The sequence below is a fragment of the Hydractinia symbiolongicarpus genome, chromosome 12, assembly GCF_029227915.1.
Source record: "Hydractinia symbiolongicarpus strain clone_291-10 chromosome 12, HSymV2.1, whole genome shotgun sequence".
NCBI lineage: Eukaryota > Metazoa > Cnidaria > Hydrozoa > Anthoathecata > Hydractiniidae > Hydractinia > Hydractinia symbiolongicarpus.
Window position 1 is genome coordinate 16,899,694 of NC_079886.1, and position 15,165 is coordinate 16,914,858.

At 35.8% G+C, this 15,165-nt stretch overlaps 3 protein-coding genes across 3 annotated transcripts; 1 reads left to right on the forward strand and 2 right to left on the reverse strand.

Annotated features, from left to right (window-relative positions):
- On the reverse strand, positions 1–5,489 carry LOC130621183 (uncharacterized). The gene is made up of 2 exons (XM_057436501.1): positions 5,356–5,489; positions 1–2,545 (listed from the first exon to the last, which is right to left on the reverse strand). The coding sequence occupies exon 2, from the start codon at positions 2,535–2,537 to the stop codon at positions 450–452; it is 2,088 nt and encodes a 695-aa protein (XP_057292484.1). The 5' UTR covers positions 2,538–2,545; positions 5,356–5,489; the 3' UTR covers positions 1–449.
- Positions 5,490–6,116: 627 nt separating this feature from the next.
- Positions 6,117–13,741, forward strand: LOC130621184 (uncharacterized). The gene is made up of 2 exons (XM_057436502.1): positions 6,117–6,530; positions 6,867–13,741. Exons 1-2 carry the CDS (start codon positions 6,462–6,464, stop codon positions 8,781–8,783), a joined length of 1,986 nt encoding a protein of 661 aa, XP_057292485.1. The 5' UTR covers positions 6,117–6,461; the 3' UTR covers positions 8,784–13,741.
- LOC130621306 (uncharacterized) lies at positions 10,806–13,644 on the reverse strand. Its single transcript, XM_057436606.1, has 4 exons — positions 13,536–13,644; positions 12,210–13,239; positions 12,078–12,150; positions 10,806–12,017 (listed from the first exon to the last, which is right to left on the reverse strand). Exons 1-4 carry the CDS (start codon positions 13,642–13,644, stop codon positions 10,806–10,808), a joined length of 2,424 nt encoding a protein of 807 aa, XP_057292589.1.
- Positions 13,742–15,165: the final 1,424 nt, after the last annotated feature.

Sequence of the window (15,165 nt, forward strand, 5' to 3'; positions counted from 1 at the left end):
TACAAATTTTTAAGTTTCAATATTTCAACTATATCAGAAAAATCTAGCAAAAATTTGTACCATAGGAAAAATATATTTTAATAATCTACAAAAACGTATGACTCTGATACATAAACTCAGCGAGTTTTTTATACCTCCAAAAAATAATTGTAAGCGGAAATTTATGCGCCTACACAAACACGAAAATAAACATGTAAGTTATTTTTATAAATACATGACAATGTTAAAAATGAACTACAAGATATACAGCAAAACAAACGAAAACAAACAAACGAAATTATGAAGAATTGCAATTTCTTTCCTTACAAAAACTAAAAATAATGTGGTGTTAACTTATTTTGTGCAGCCACTGCTATATCTATATTAACAACAACAGCAACAACAACAAAAACAACAAAAACAACAACAACAACAACAATAACAAAAAGAGCAGTCAGTTTGTTCAGAGATTACGCGTATTGATCCATGTCTTCTTCAGTAGCAGTTGCACGAGTCGGTGCTTCCGTGATAGCTTCACGAGCCAAACTTTTTATTTTCTTAGATTCATTTTCGTCAAGTGGAGGCAAGGCTTGTTTGAATTCGTCCTTAATGGCATTCATACGATTGTTGATTTTACGTTTGAATTCTTTGTTATGATCAGAAATCAGTTTCTTAATAGCTTTCTGTGTTTCTTCACAATCTTGTGTCAATGCTATTTGCTCTCTCTTTTTTTCTCTTTCGTCTTCTAAAGCTAACAACTTTCCCAACTTGCTTATAGAACCCATAAGATATTTATCAGATACCTGGAAATACCCAGTTGCCAAATGATTAACCAACGAGGAATACTTCACTGCTTCGAACACGGTTTGATAAATGTTATCTCTCATGACATTGCTCATTTTAACACCTGTGTCCAACTGTTGCTGACGAGCACTGCCGGAATATTTAATAAAGGTATTGAGTTGACTTCCCAAACTGGTTTTGATTAAAGTAGCAATATGCTCGAAGAACAGAGATAATTGAGCCCATTGTTCTTGGAGTAAACCAAGCTTTTTGATACCTTTTTGTAACATGTCAATGATATCTGCATGTGTTGCTTTTTCCGCTTCAAATGCAGCCATTTCAGTAAGCGCTTTGGTGAGAGCCTCATTGTTCTTCCTCATGTCTTCTGACGCTTTTTCAAATTGTCTTTCGACTTGCTCAAAACGTTCTGTTGCAGCTTCAACCTTGAAATGAGCGTTTTTTACTCTTTGTTGAGTGATGGAGCCTGAAGTGTTGTATTTTGTTTGCTTATCCATGTTTGGTGTACCACCTACCATGGGATTAGTTTGAAGCGCTTCTGAACTTTTAAGATAAAGAATTTTTGTAAGATCTGACACTGTCTCCACTTTTTGATAAAGAGCCTCACAGTGTCCAAGTCTCTTACTTTTATAACGATCTCTTATCTCCTTGCAAATCTGTAAGCTGTCGTCGCAGATTTTTGTTATTTCCTTTTTCAAAACTTTACTTCCTCCATGTTGACGCACCGTATCTTTCTGCTCTTTGAAAAAAAACTCTTGGTATTGTAAATTTGAGTCTTCCTCTTTAGCGCTGATTTCCACCAGAGTGTTTTCATTTTCAAAATAGATATCAAAATTTTCAACAGGTTTGTTCAGGTTTTTAGCAATCGCATATAACTCGTTATCTTCGTAGGTGATTGGAATGTTTTCCACCCCTGCGTTTTTGGGTGTCTTTCGCGATTTTGACGAGGATCCTTTATTTTTCACAATCCCCTTACCAAAGCTGAACATAGAAGACAGTGATGAGACTACATTAGACACACTTTCCAGCATGGTCAGGCCAATAAGTTCTCCTGCTCCTGGAATGTCATCGAGGGCTTTATCGTAGCGCTCGCTGCTTTTTTTCACCTCTTTTTCAACACGCTCGTACTGTTCCTTATATCTAGACTTTTGTTCCTTTAAATCATCTTCTTTTATCTTCTGAATTTTAATTTGCGTCTCAATCTCTCTCAGTTGAGTTTCTGAAGCAGAATGAGTCGCCACACAGGATTGTTGCAACTCCAAAACAAGTTCCATGACTGATTTAAACTTTTGTGCTACTTCTTCTGAGCGTTCTTTGCACGTGCTTGCAATATCTTCGATGTTGTGCAATGTGATTGGAAGAACATTCTCCACTTCGTAGTCACTCCCACCAGCCAGTATAGTTACCGCACTTTTAAGATGTGCTGGTACCTCCTTTGTAGCTAAGCGAATTTCATCCATGCTTTGATGAGCTATGTTAAAAGCCTTATAACCTTCACCAGTGACTTGTGCCAAGCTTGCTCTGAATGAATCTGGCCATTGAACATGTTTAAATCCAGCCTGAGGCTCCTTGAGTTTAAAATCAACAGTACCGGATATAATTACGAGTTGTCCTAAAAGAGCAATCGTATATGGAGCCGGCATAATTTTCTCTTCCCAGTTATTGTACGGCTCCATCATCAACGCTGCATCTTCTCTCACATCGGCTCCCCGCGTCATTTTCTTCTGAGCATCATAGATTTTGACAAAGTCCGACATTGTGATTTCTGTACAAAAGGAAGAAGATAAAAGCACAAAAATAGAAGCGTGGCAAAATTATTAAGAAAAAATTTCCTATTTCTTTGCACCTTCTTTCTATTTTGGGAATTCGCGAAAATGCTTGTCTAAGGTTTTAGCAAAAATGGGTTGGGGCGAGGGTTGATATTTCATTTTTTTCTTTCTTTTGACGAAAATTGTTAATATGCATGATTATTTGTGGAAACAACTGATATGTTAGTTTTCAAAGTGGTAAAGGTCTCTATAAAACACATACTGCATTATATACGCATGCTTTTTTAAAAGAATACTATGATTCTAATTAGGCTGGTTATTGTTCTTATTTTTTGCTCCATTGCTCTAAACAATAGACCTATTTTTTTTAAATTAAAATCCCAGCCTGAGAAGAGCGTGCAATATAAAACTTATATGTTTGAAAACAGAAGATTTCTTGTCTTTTGTATAACTGAAAATTTTTTCACATCTTGATTACAGACAATTTCTTATTTCAAACCAATCTAAACACAGGGTTTTTTCTTTCAAATATGACATGAATTTAAAATTTTGACAAACTTAAGAAGTAGCTTTTAGTGACATTCTTTATAAAACGTTTTTTGCAAGTTTCTTTCATAATAAAATTATCCAGCATCCTTCTAAATGCTTACCCTTAGGGCCACTTGATTTTTAATTTAATTGAAAATCAAATGGCCCTAATGTCAGGTATAATTGAAAAATATAGAACTAGTAGCTAGCAATTAAAAATATAATGTACGTTCGGATGTTTATATCAAGCCTTTGTATTTGTTATTTGCTACCACCTTCACTGATAACAACTTTCTCTAGCACCAAAGCAACCCTAAAGCTTGGTTCCCACTGTGCTGGTTTAACTTGGGTTTAAATATAAAACCTAAAAGGTTTTAAATGTGTTTTAAAAATTAAATAAATCCTGAGCATTCCCACTGTGTTTTAAAAGCAAAAACATGTAGCGTTTCTCTCTTGGTAGCCTTTGTGTGATTTATCAAAAATCACTGGATATTGGCGAATAAGTTCGCTAAGATTCTCTTCCTGTACCAAAGTCAGTTTTTTTTCTGCCATTTTTTATTCTCTTTTCTGTCTTAACGTGAAAATTCGCAAAATGTGCCCTAAAATCGTTGAAAACTCCTTCGGCATTTGTCGGCGCCTTTGAACTATAAACCACAATATCAAAATTTTTTGATCAAGGTTTTTTTATCTGTGGTTTAATCCTACTCGGTCCGGGAGTGGGGGCGGATTCCGCCCCCCCCTCCCTGACGGTTTTTTTAAATAACTCCTTATTGCTATGTTATATGGCTATGAAACTTACTGAGTTTCAATATTTATCTATTAGACACCTGCATGCCAAATTTTTTGTTCCCATACCTTTCAGTGGCTTTGATATTGGCTATTACTCGAAACTACCCCTAAATATCTCTATGAAATCCTTATAATGGGGAAAATTTAATAACTTCTGTTAGGATTTTCCTTAGAACTTGAAACTAGCAACACAACTTTGTTTTATTTAGAAGGATCATTTTGCAAAACTTGGACACGGGATTAATCCGATTTCCCGATTTTGTCAGATTTTACCCGAAAATCGGAAAAACCCGGATTTTCGGGCAATTTTTGGCAATTTTTTTTGCGATTCACGTAAAAATTGGAAAATATGTTAACTAACTTTTATTTACCTTTCAGAAACTTTAAACAGAATGCAAAAATTCGCTCTGAAACAAAAGTAATTAAACTTTAAGCAGATAGTTGCATTTTTAACAAATTTAAAGCTTCTGATGACGTCACGGAAAATGTGCTGACGCAAGTAAAAATATATTGCTGCTATTTTGTTCCTTTTATGGAGGTACTACAAGCATGCCAAGTTTGATTCAATTTGAACGACCCTATCAAAAGTTATTGAAGGGGAGGGGGGCGGATTCCGCTCCCCCCGGTCATAATACATTCGAAAAACCCTGGACTGGATAGGGTTAAATAGGTTTTGTGCCGAAAATATTAAAACGCGAACACGTTCCCATTATGCTTTAACTTTAAAATCTTATTTGAAACATACTTAAAACACACTTAAACCACAGTGTGAATCGAGCTTAACGGAACTTTTTTGAAGAAAATTATCAACAAATTTAGCCGTAAAAATCTACTTAAAATTGAAGGAGAAAAGTTAGTCACGGCGCTATAACATAAAAACTTTTGGAGGGAAATGGAAAATTTAAATCAAGGCTAAAATAAAGCTCCATGGAGCACTGTATTAGAAAAAAACTTACTAAATTTTTTAATCTAGTGAAATTTGAGAATTGAGTCATTCCGCCTAGGGGCATAGTTAAAGTAGAACATTTAACCGACATTTTTGCACGTAATTTTTTTAATTTTGATACTTTTAAATCACTATGACAAACAAGTTTTTATATACTCCAGTAAGAAATTTACCGTTATAAAACAAACGGGCGGTAAAAAGGGCGTTAAAATTACAAAAAAAGGAAATAAGTACAATTGGAATAAAAGTTAAGGTAAGAGTTTCGTTATGCTTTTTCGTCTCAAGATAGCCTAGTTAATTAAAGGCGGGACGAGATTTACAGGATTCCACCCTCATCAATAATTACACTACTAAAAATTTGTGTTTATGTGGAGAATTTTTGTTCCGTCCCAGTTTATATTATTAGCTTACACGACAAAAGAAAGAAAAACACAAAATAATTTTTTCATATTGCTAATATGGCTACAAAGTTATAAAAACAAAAAAAACAACAAAATCAACCACAATAAATAAAAAAACAAAATATTTGTTAAACTTGCTTACCTTAATTAAAATGTTGTTCTCGTGTTAATTTTCGTGCTTCCACCACCACAAGAGGTATCGTGAGAAATGTCTTAACGTGTAATTGTTTTTATAGCCTTTGATATTCTAAATTTAGCCTTCTCAGAAGGTTAAAACGATAGTACAAAAAGTAATTTCCCCGAAGCACAATTAAAAAAATGTGGTTTTCCTTGCGTTTTTTTTTATGATAAATCTTAAACACAAGGGTCTATTCTCACATGACAAAAAAAACCTAGGACAAAAACTAGAAATGAATAAATAAACAAACAAAATAAGTACAAAAATCAACAACGAGCGAGCAAAAAATGCTATTTACATTTACTGTATGTATTTATTTTCTCTTCAGGTTTTTTCCGGCAATGAAGCAAGGGAACTCCTGTATTGTACAGGACCACATTGTACACGCTTTTCGAACAAACAAAAATTAATTGTGAGAAAAAAAACAAACAGTAAAAAACAATGAGCTACGTTGCACGCAAAGATCAAGAACTTTTTTTTACTTGTTAGAACCTAAGAACGTTCTCGGACTGATTTTCGAATTGATTTCCTTAGGAAATAACATAACAAAATAATGTACTTTTAGTTAAAAATTATTTCTGAACATTTTTTTTTGTACAGGCAAGGTCCTATAAAAATGACCTGTGTCTGTTCGTCCATGCGTACGATGGCCCTCAGGTGTCACTTCACTTCTGTATATTTTTTTATTATTCTTCATCGTTTTTCAGTTCCCTTCTGAATTTTTCAATAATTTTGCCATTTCCCTTCAGGATTTTTGGGATTTTCCCTTCAGGGTTTTTCTATGGCACACATTTTGTGACCTTCTGCATATTTAAAAAGTGGTGAAGGGAATTTTTTTAGTTGACCTTCGCTATTTGAAAAAACAGTGAAGGGAAATTTTTGATTAGCGTACCAGAGGTCTCTATCTGTGTGACACGTTGTTGACGAAGTGTTGTTCGGTGAGTCATCAAATTTTTACACCTACTGTTTTTTGTCTTTGTTAATTTCATTTCGAAAATCTACACCTCTCTGGGGAGGAGTCGAAAAAGTTTTTTGTTTGCATCAGCAATAATTGAAGCTAGGAATCAAATATGGCTACCTATTTGCTGTGTGTTAGGAGCGAAAGCGAAAGTTCAGACAACAGCCTTGACAGCTTTTTGGTAATTTTTTGCTATCTAGAGTGGTCAGAGCAAAATGAATGGAAACAAAAAAGTTGGGACATATGGCAAAAATATTATAAATCAAGGATAACACATGTCTTTTCTAAGATAGATATTGTTAGTTATGGCACACAGTGTACACACAGACCAGACACATAAAAACTTTTACAAGTGTCGTCATTGAAAAAAAACAAAAAAAAACAAACAAACAATATCAAAGCGATATAAACAAACATGGTTTATAGCTAATATACAGCTTGGTGAATAATTACAGTAAAAGTTCAATGATTGAATAAAACATTGGTGATATGTTTTACAATTTTTACCATTTTTTAGGATATGGAAAATCTGGTCAAAAGAATCGTGAGGGACGAAATGCAGAATAAAGATGACCCTCCAAATAAAATAAAAAACAAACAAACAGAGACTCGACTTGGCAGCCTGTTGAAACGTATTCGTACCTCAAACTCTGCTGATGATGTTAAAAAGGAAGGTAAGGAGAAGCATGTTAATGTCAAGTGGAAACGTGCAGATTTGTTAAAAGGTACACACACAACTGTAACGCAAAAACACGGTGGTGGCCACCGCTTTGTTGTTGTTAATGATTTCGATACTGTTGAATCAATCAAGGAAAAAGCCATCAACCATTATTTTCCTGAAGGAACAAACTTCTTTGGTGAAAGTCGAAATGATTGTGAAATTACCATTAGAGATGCATCTGGTGTTGCGATTGACGAATCACTAACCCTCAAGGACTGCTTGAAAAATCGAGGTGTCTATATAAGTAAATTTTACTTTGTTTTACACACAAAATATGGTTATTTTGATTCAACCGTATTCGAAACAGATGTGTGTTCTGTATGTTTTTGTCAAATGGTTGGTGGGATATGTAGAATCTGTTATCCTTCTGTATATCAGACAATAAGAAACATTGATCCATTAGCAGCATCAACCTCAATTCCCTCATCCAATGACATAGTATTTTCATCGTCTGTAGAACAAAGTTCAATAATTGAAGCTGATCATGAACCTTCATCTGACCACCAAGGTTATTTTGGTAGTTCAAATGATCTCTTTCAAAATTCTGATCACCAACAAGATGATCTTTTGAATACAGATTCTGGCACTTCGCAGCATGAACCAACCGCACCTACACCAACTAACGAAGCACCAGTTACAGAAGTGCCAGCCGTACATGCATCAACATCAACCACAGAAGCACCAGCCGCACATGCATCAACCACAGAAACACCAGTCGTACATGCATCGACTACAGAAGCACCAGTTGTACATGCATCAACCACAGAAACACCAGTCGTACATGCATCAACCACAGAAACACAAGCCGTACATGCACCAACCATTGACCTCACAGAGAGTGACATAGAAAAGGAAGTTATTGTTCACCGTACAAATATTCGAGCTGATATGGTGGAAGCATTCAAAACAATAACAGTACCTCAAAAAATCAAGTTTGTTGTTATAGATGCACGAGGAGAAAAAGAAACTGGTATTGGCATAGGGGTTGATCGTGATATATATTCTTCTGTTTGGCAGGACATATTAGATGGATTGTGTGTAGGACATACAGAGCGTGTTCCATTTGTACGACATGATTTTTATTTAGATGAATGGAGTTCTATTGCTACGATATTGGTGAAAGGGTATTATGACACAAAGTATTTTCCTATGCAACTATGCAAGGCTTTTATTATGTATTGTTTGTTTGGTAATGTTCAAAATGACAATCTAATTCAATCTTTTTTGAATTATTTGACTCCAATGGAGTCGAAGATTGTTGATGATGCCCTCCATGAAAAAAACAATGGTTTATTTGAAGATGAAGAATTCCTGGATATTTTGGATCGATTTAATTGTAAAAGCCGTGTTACCATAATGAATGTGTATGGTGTGATATTAGAGATCGCACGTCAAGAATTGATACAACGACCATATCTTATGGTTTGCTCTTGGACAAAGTCAATGAATGTTTTAAGAGATTTTCAGGAATTTAGCACTTTCAATGACATCAATTTGTTTTACAAAAAAATACTTCCAACTAATCGTAAAGTTGTTAAAATACTCAACGCTGAACCAAAAAATGCAGCTGAGAGGGAATGTTTTGATTACCTGAAGCAGTTTATCCGTGGGTTGGATGAAATCGGACTTAAAACGTTCCTAAGATTTTGTACAGGTTCAGATGTATTGTTGGTAGAAAAATTCACCAAATTAAACAAGCACAGTGCAGTTTGATTAGAATTATTTTCCCCTATAGGTTACCCACCCTGGCAAGAGTTCATGTGAGATCGGCCCGGCCCCCCGAATATCCTACTTCCAAGCATGGTATTTAACCGTATATCATAAAACACCACCATAGGGAGGGTGTGGTGGGCACATGAACTCTTGCCAGGGTGGGGAACCTATAGGGGAAAATAATTCTAATCAAACTGCACTGTGCTTGTTTAATTTGGTGAATTATTTTCCCCACTCGGTTCCGGCACCCTGGCAAGAATCCATATGAGACTTCAAAGCTAGGTTAAATACCAGTAAAGGGTATATTAAAACAACAATATACAAGACTCACTAAATGGTGAAATCATAACACAAAATATATGTACATCACAAAAAATTAAACCACCACTCTATATCATACACATAAATAAAGTTTAATCAAATGTTGGATTTCATCAAAATATGCTGTCCAAAATTGGTCGTAACAGGCTTATTGTAAAACCTTGCAAAAGTGCTACCATTGGACCAACCCGCCGCTTTTCCAATATCTAAAAGAGACAAACCAGTTTGTTTTGATTTTGATGTAGAAGCAGCACGAGTTGAGTGTGCCTTAAAAACATTTGTGTCCAGCCCTGCAGCTTGCAACATTTTACAGGTCCACCTAGCAATAGTTGCAGATGTTACAGCTTTGTGGGGTTAAACATAACTTATGAAAAGCCTTTTCTCATTGTTGCGTAGACTATTAGTTCTAGCAAAGTATTCTGTAAGGTTTTGCACAACACAGACTTTCCTGTTAGTGGGATATGCAAGAAATTCCAATGGTTTCTGGTGATTTTTCGGTCTACTTTGTTTAAGTAAACTGTGAATAAAGAAGACACATTTTTCATTTTCCTGATGCAAACTATCTAAAGATAAAACACTGAGTGTCTGTGATCGTTGACCACTAAGAACACACATCAAGACAGCTAAACGTTGCGTTAATAATTGTAAAGATAACTCTTCTGGTGGTGGCAAAGAGTCAAGGTACCTCAACACGACATCCACATCAAAAGTGATTGTATATCGAGGAAAAGTTGGTCGTTCCTTGAAAATGCCACGCAATAAACGTTTGATTATAGGTTGGTTGCCAAACGTTATCCCATGGTCAGGTTTGAGTATAGATGATAGAGCAGATCTGGCTGTATTCAAAGCAGAGTATTCTAACTTGGTGGAGTAAAATAACTCAGCTAAAAATTCTGCACCTGCAACTGTAGGAGCTGAGGTTGGATCAAGGTTTTTGGTGCTGCAATATTCAAGCCATTTCTTGATATAAGGTGCATATTGCTTCCTTGTTCCGGAAGTCCATGATTTAATAAGCAAAGACTTTACCTTGTCAGAAACATCAAATTGCACAATCAGGTTCGAATCAACACTGCAAGAAGCTCCAGGCTCTTGTGTAGTGGATGAAGTAACGACGGTTGATTTGGAAGAAATAGCTGCTCCCTAGAAGGTAAAATTACATAAGGATTTTTAACAGCAACCTGGAGAAGTAATGGATACCATAATTGGTTTGGCCAATTTGGCACAACAATCAAGCCTTCAATTTTGTCCTGAATTGCTTTTTGAACAACTGCACCTACACAGGCGAAAGGCGGAAAGCAATAGACTTTTTGACCATGCTAATTAATAGTGAAAGCATTTACATGTGTAGTACAAGGGTCTGGTCTATATGAAACAAATGTAGCCAGTTGAGTATTGATTCTACTCGCAAATAAATCAATATCAGGGAAAAATTGAAAGTGTGAAACAATGTCCAGAAAGATCTTTTCACTCAATTTCCATTCTGTTTTAATTTCATGCTTCCTAGATTCTGCATCAGCTTCTACATTAAAAAGCCCTGGAATGTGTGAGATAGTAAGCCAGTTGTCATGTCTAATGGCCCAATCCCAAATATGCTTGACAGCAATGTCACAAGGGATAGAACGACAACTACCCATGTTGGTTATGCAATGTACAGCTGTTGTATTATCACACAATACTTTGATGTGGGTGTTGAAAACTGAGTCACATAATGACCTCAGTCCAAAAAGAATAGCTTTCAGCTCTAATACATTTATATGCAACTTCTGAGAATAAGCCACCAGTTTGTGAGTTAGAACATACTGCACCCCACCCAAGCTTAGAAGCATCAGTGGAAATAGTCATAGTGGGGTTACCAAATGAGATAGGACTGTATGATGAGGTAATATTGTCACACCACCACTGTATATCTGCTATTGCATTAGCAGACAAAGTAGTGTATGAATCAAAATTGCCATAGTTGTTTCTTAATGAGTCTATCTTCAGACGTTCTAAATCTCTATAATGAAGTTTTCCAAATAACACAGCATGAAAGCTAGAGCTGAAGATACCAAGAAGTTGGGCAATTTCCCTTAGACTAACTTTGTGAGTAGCAGACAGAAGTTTTTGACAATATTCCTTGGTTCTTTTCTTTTTTGAGTCAGTTAAATACACTCTCATATTGACTGAATCGATGATTGAACCGAGGTATTCTAAGGTTTGAGTGGGGAGAAAATGTGATTTATCAGGATGTACAGAAAATCCCAATTCTCCTAATAAAGATACAATACTCTTTATGTTTACAAAGCAGCCGTTGTCAGATTTGTGCATGGTAATAAGGTCATCAATATAACCTGAAACCAAGCACTGGGATGATCTTAAGACAGCAAGAGGTGGTTTAAGAAGCTTCGTAAATTTTCGTGGTCCAGAACACAAACCGTTAGGGAGACAAGTGAACTGGTATAACACACCATCATAATAAAACTTTAAGAATTTTTGATATTCGTCATCTATATGAACAGAGTAGTAAGCATCTTTAATATCAATTTTTGCCATAAAGCAGTTTTTTGTAACTAATTTCAAAACTGAAGAAATTGTGTCCATTTTAAAATGTATATATGGCATATAACTATTAAGCTTTTTTAAATTCAAAATAAGTCTGAATGAACCACCAGGCTTTGGAGTGAGAAAAATAGGAGATATAAACTCTCCAGCTACATGATAACTTTGTTTGATTACTCCTTTTTTAAGTAACCTGGTGATCTCTGATTTGATAAATACGTTTTCATCAGCAGAGAAAGAACAGTTCATGCTTTCAGCATTACCAGGTTCAGGTGGTTCCTCAAATTCTATTTTTAGACCAGAAACGGTTGACAACACCTCATGGTCTGATGTCAATTCTTTCCATGCAGGCAAACATCTAGAAATAGCACCTGCCTGAGAATTTTTAACATTTTTAGCTAACTTAGTTTTAAGGTTTGATATATATGTACTTACATTGAGGGCAGCAGTTATTTCCTGCTTCTGTTGAAGGGCTTCCGATGACTTTGTTGTGGTTTCTTGCCCTTCTCTAAAAAATTCTGGTTATCTTTCCTGAATGTTGTCGTTGAGCTAGGGATTTTACTAAACCTTCCAACATAAGGATATGATTGATATTTCCTGCTATTGTTGTGGCTATATGTACTGGATGAGGACAAGGCAAGCTTTGAGGCTTCCTGGGCTTCTCTCATACCCTTTTGTAAATCATCCCCAAGCAGAAATTCATTGCATGGTCTACTGGGGTTACATAGATCCCGGTATTGAGGGTTCAAAGAGATGCGAACATTTTGTTTTCTTTTATTATTTAGGTCTGTATTGACTGACCCGAGTAATGTTATTGCATCAAGACAATTCATGACAACATCCTTCGAATTCAAGGGCTTTTTCCCTTCATCAGACTGTAAAACCTTTTCAACCACCTCTATAATGGCTGATGTTGCACTCAACAGTGTTTGCTGTGTGTTGTACAAATTTCTCTCATTACGTTTTTGAAATTCTGAAAAACTTTTGAGATTAAAAATGCATTTGTTCATCTTTGGCACAGCCATTTTAGTACAGTTTTTAGGAAGCAAGTGCCTTTTCCCTATCTTCTTTTTTACCTCTGGAATAAGACATTTTTCCAGGAAATGAGATGTAACTCTAGTGGCAACATTTTCTTTGATTTTTTCACCAAGGTCTAATGATTGTGGCATTTCATTATCCACTTGTAAGAGGATGTCTTCTGCAACATCCAAATCACGGTAGCGTTTGCCACCATGTTTATTTGGAGTAAATAAATCTGACATATTATCTCCAGGGATAGTGTTCTCAAGGGAATGCCTTGGTAAGTTATTTTCATCATTGTTGTCATTATCATGCTCAGAAGAAGTATCTCCTGGTATATTATCCTCGTCATCAACAAGACGGTATTTGTCAGCATGGACAGACAGGGAATCGTCAGATGGAGGCAGTGGTCTCCTCTTTTGTCCATGCAGTAAAGGAGAGAACTCTTTTCTTATTGCACTGAGTACATCTGCAATAATTGCTTGTCTCATATCGTTGTCTGTGCCTTCGACATTTGTTGTATTAGGAGAAGTAACTGTAGTATCATTTGCATTTGAATTTTCAGCCATGCTTTCAGCTGTATACAGGGACTAAAAACTGTTAAAACTTTCAAAATACAATCACTTGCAAATAAATGATGATATCAGAAATCTACAAAAAATAAACCACAGTGAACTGTGGTGCAGAAATCCAAGATAAAAGTCAATATAAAACTTATCTTATCTGTTTTTCTTTTTTCGCGTGCTGCTTGTTTATCGTAGGATTTCGGAAGAACAAGTCAGAGGATATTCGGGGGGCCGGGCCGATCTCATATGGATTCTTGCCAGGGTGCCGGAACCGAGTGGGGAAAATAATTAAGAGTAGAATTTGTACCGTGTTCAACAGCAGCTAGGCGCCCGATTGCACACACATGTGCACCTATGTTGGAAATGCCTTCCTCGTATTCTAATTTCTGTGAATTCAGGGCAGAAATGCATAACATCTTATCTGCATCTAGTTGGAGCATGGACATTATATGAATACAAAACATATGGACTTTGAGATTTTTTGTTATCATTATATGTGTGAAATAACTTGAATATAAGTTTTTTATTTTGTTTATATTTCATGATCAAACGTAAACCGATAGATGAGCATTGAAAATTTTTAGCATATGTTCTCTCCTAAAATAATGTTGACATACAGTAGGCTCTAGTTCACCTGGTTACTGGTTAACCTGTTTTTTTTTTTGCATTTCAAACTGAGGTATACTGATGTTCACAGCTATGTATACAGTTAAAAAGAGGATTTATATAGCAGGATACATCTGATATAATATGTTATGTTCTATATGTTGCTTGATAGTATGGCACTTTTTGTTTGTATTTTGTTATTCTCAGAGGATCGATAGTTGTGTTGAAAAAATGCTTTGTAACATTGAAGAACATTGAATTTTTCTTTGAAAGGTATGAAAAATGTCTTTTCAGTAGATATCCTCAGAAAGAACTCCACTTGCTGTGATTAACTGTTGAATAAAAAACATATAATGACACAAAAAACCCGGACTTAGAACAAAATAAAGATATACTGAAAAATACTATGTCGAAAATACTAACTATGTTCGGCAATTTTCTCAAACAGACGCAAATACAAATCAAATCCTTCTCTTATAGTTCCTGGGATAGTAAGTCCCTCATCGGTCATAATTGTTTGAGCGAATTCTTCAAATTCCGAGGAGAAATCGCGTGGAATTTGATCAGCGTCGATTGAGAACTCATCTACATCATCATTTGATATATTTTGGATGTGATCTTCACATTCGTAAAGATGCGGTAAAAAATACATTGTATCAGGTCGACCTGATGGTCCTGCATTTACGCTCTTTGAAATAAGATGTTGGTTCCACTCATTACTAATATCTCGCAATTCACGGCGTAAAATACCAATAAAACAGAAGCGAAGACAATCGATTAGAACAGGGTCAGCTGGATCTAATATATCGAGGTCGATCATATCTTTGAAGAATGCTTGCCACCAACCCATTCTTCCTTGACGTAACTTGGACCAATAAGCCTCGATACGTTGATTGTGTGGTGATCGAACGATAGAGAACGAAGTTAAAGCATTTTGGTCACCGATCAAGTCCCGAAGTAATATATGCACTGGTTGAATTAACGAGTGTTCTGTTCCATCATCAGCTTTGATCTTTTTCGGCACACCTTTTAAATTTTTGATGGCGTCTAAATAAAACTGCGCAATCAGTTCAGGCTTTTTGTTGGACGAAGATACTTCGAGCCAAATAATCCGTCTGGAGAATCCGTCTATGCACCCGTGTATACAAAATCCGTACGGCTTAAGTTTGTCGTGACCATCTATATGCCAGACGTAGTTTGGTCCGGGACTACAATATTTCCTCCTTCGTAATTTTCGTCTTCTTCTTTGCAGCACTCCTTCTGGGTTAATGCTCAAAACGGCTTTTCTTACGTCTTCTCGCCGAACTAGAATACCTTCAGTCCGCAAATGA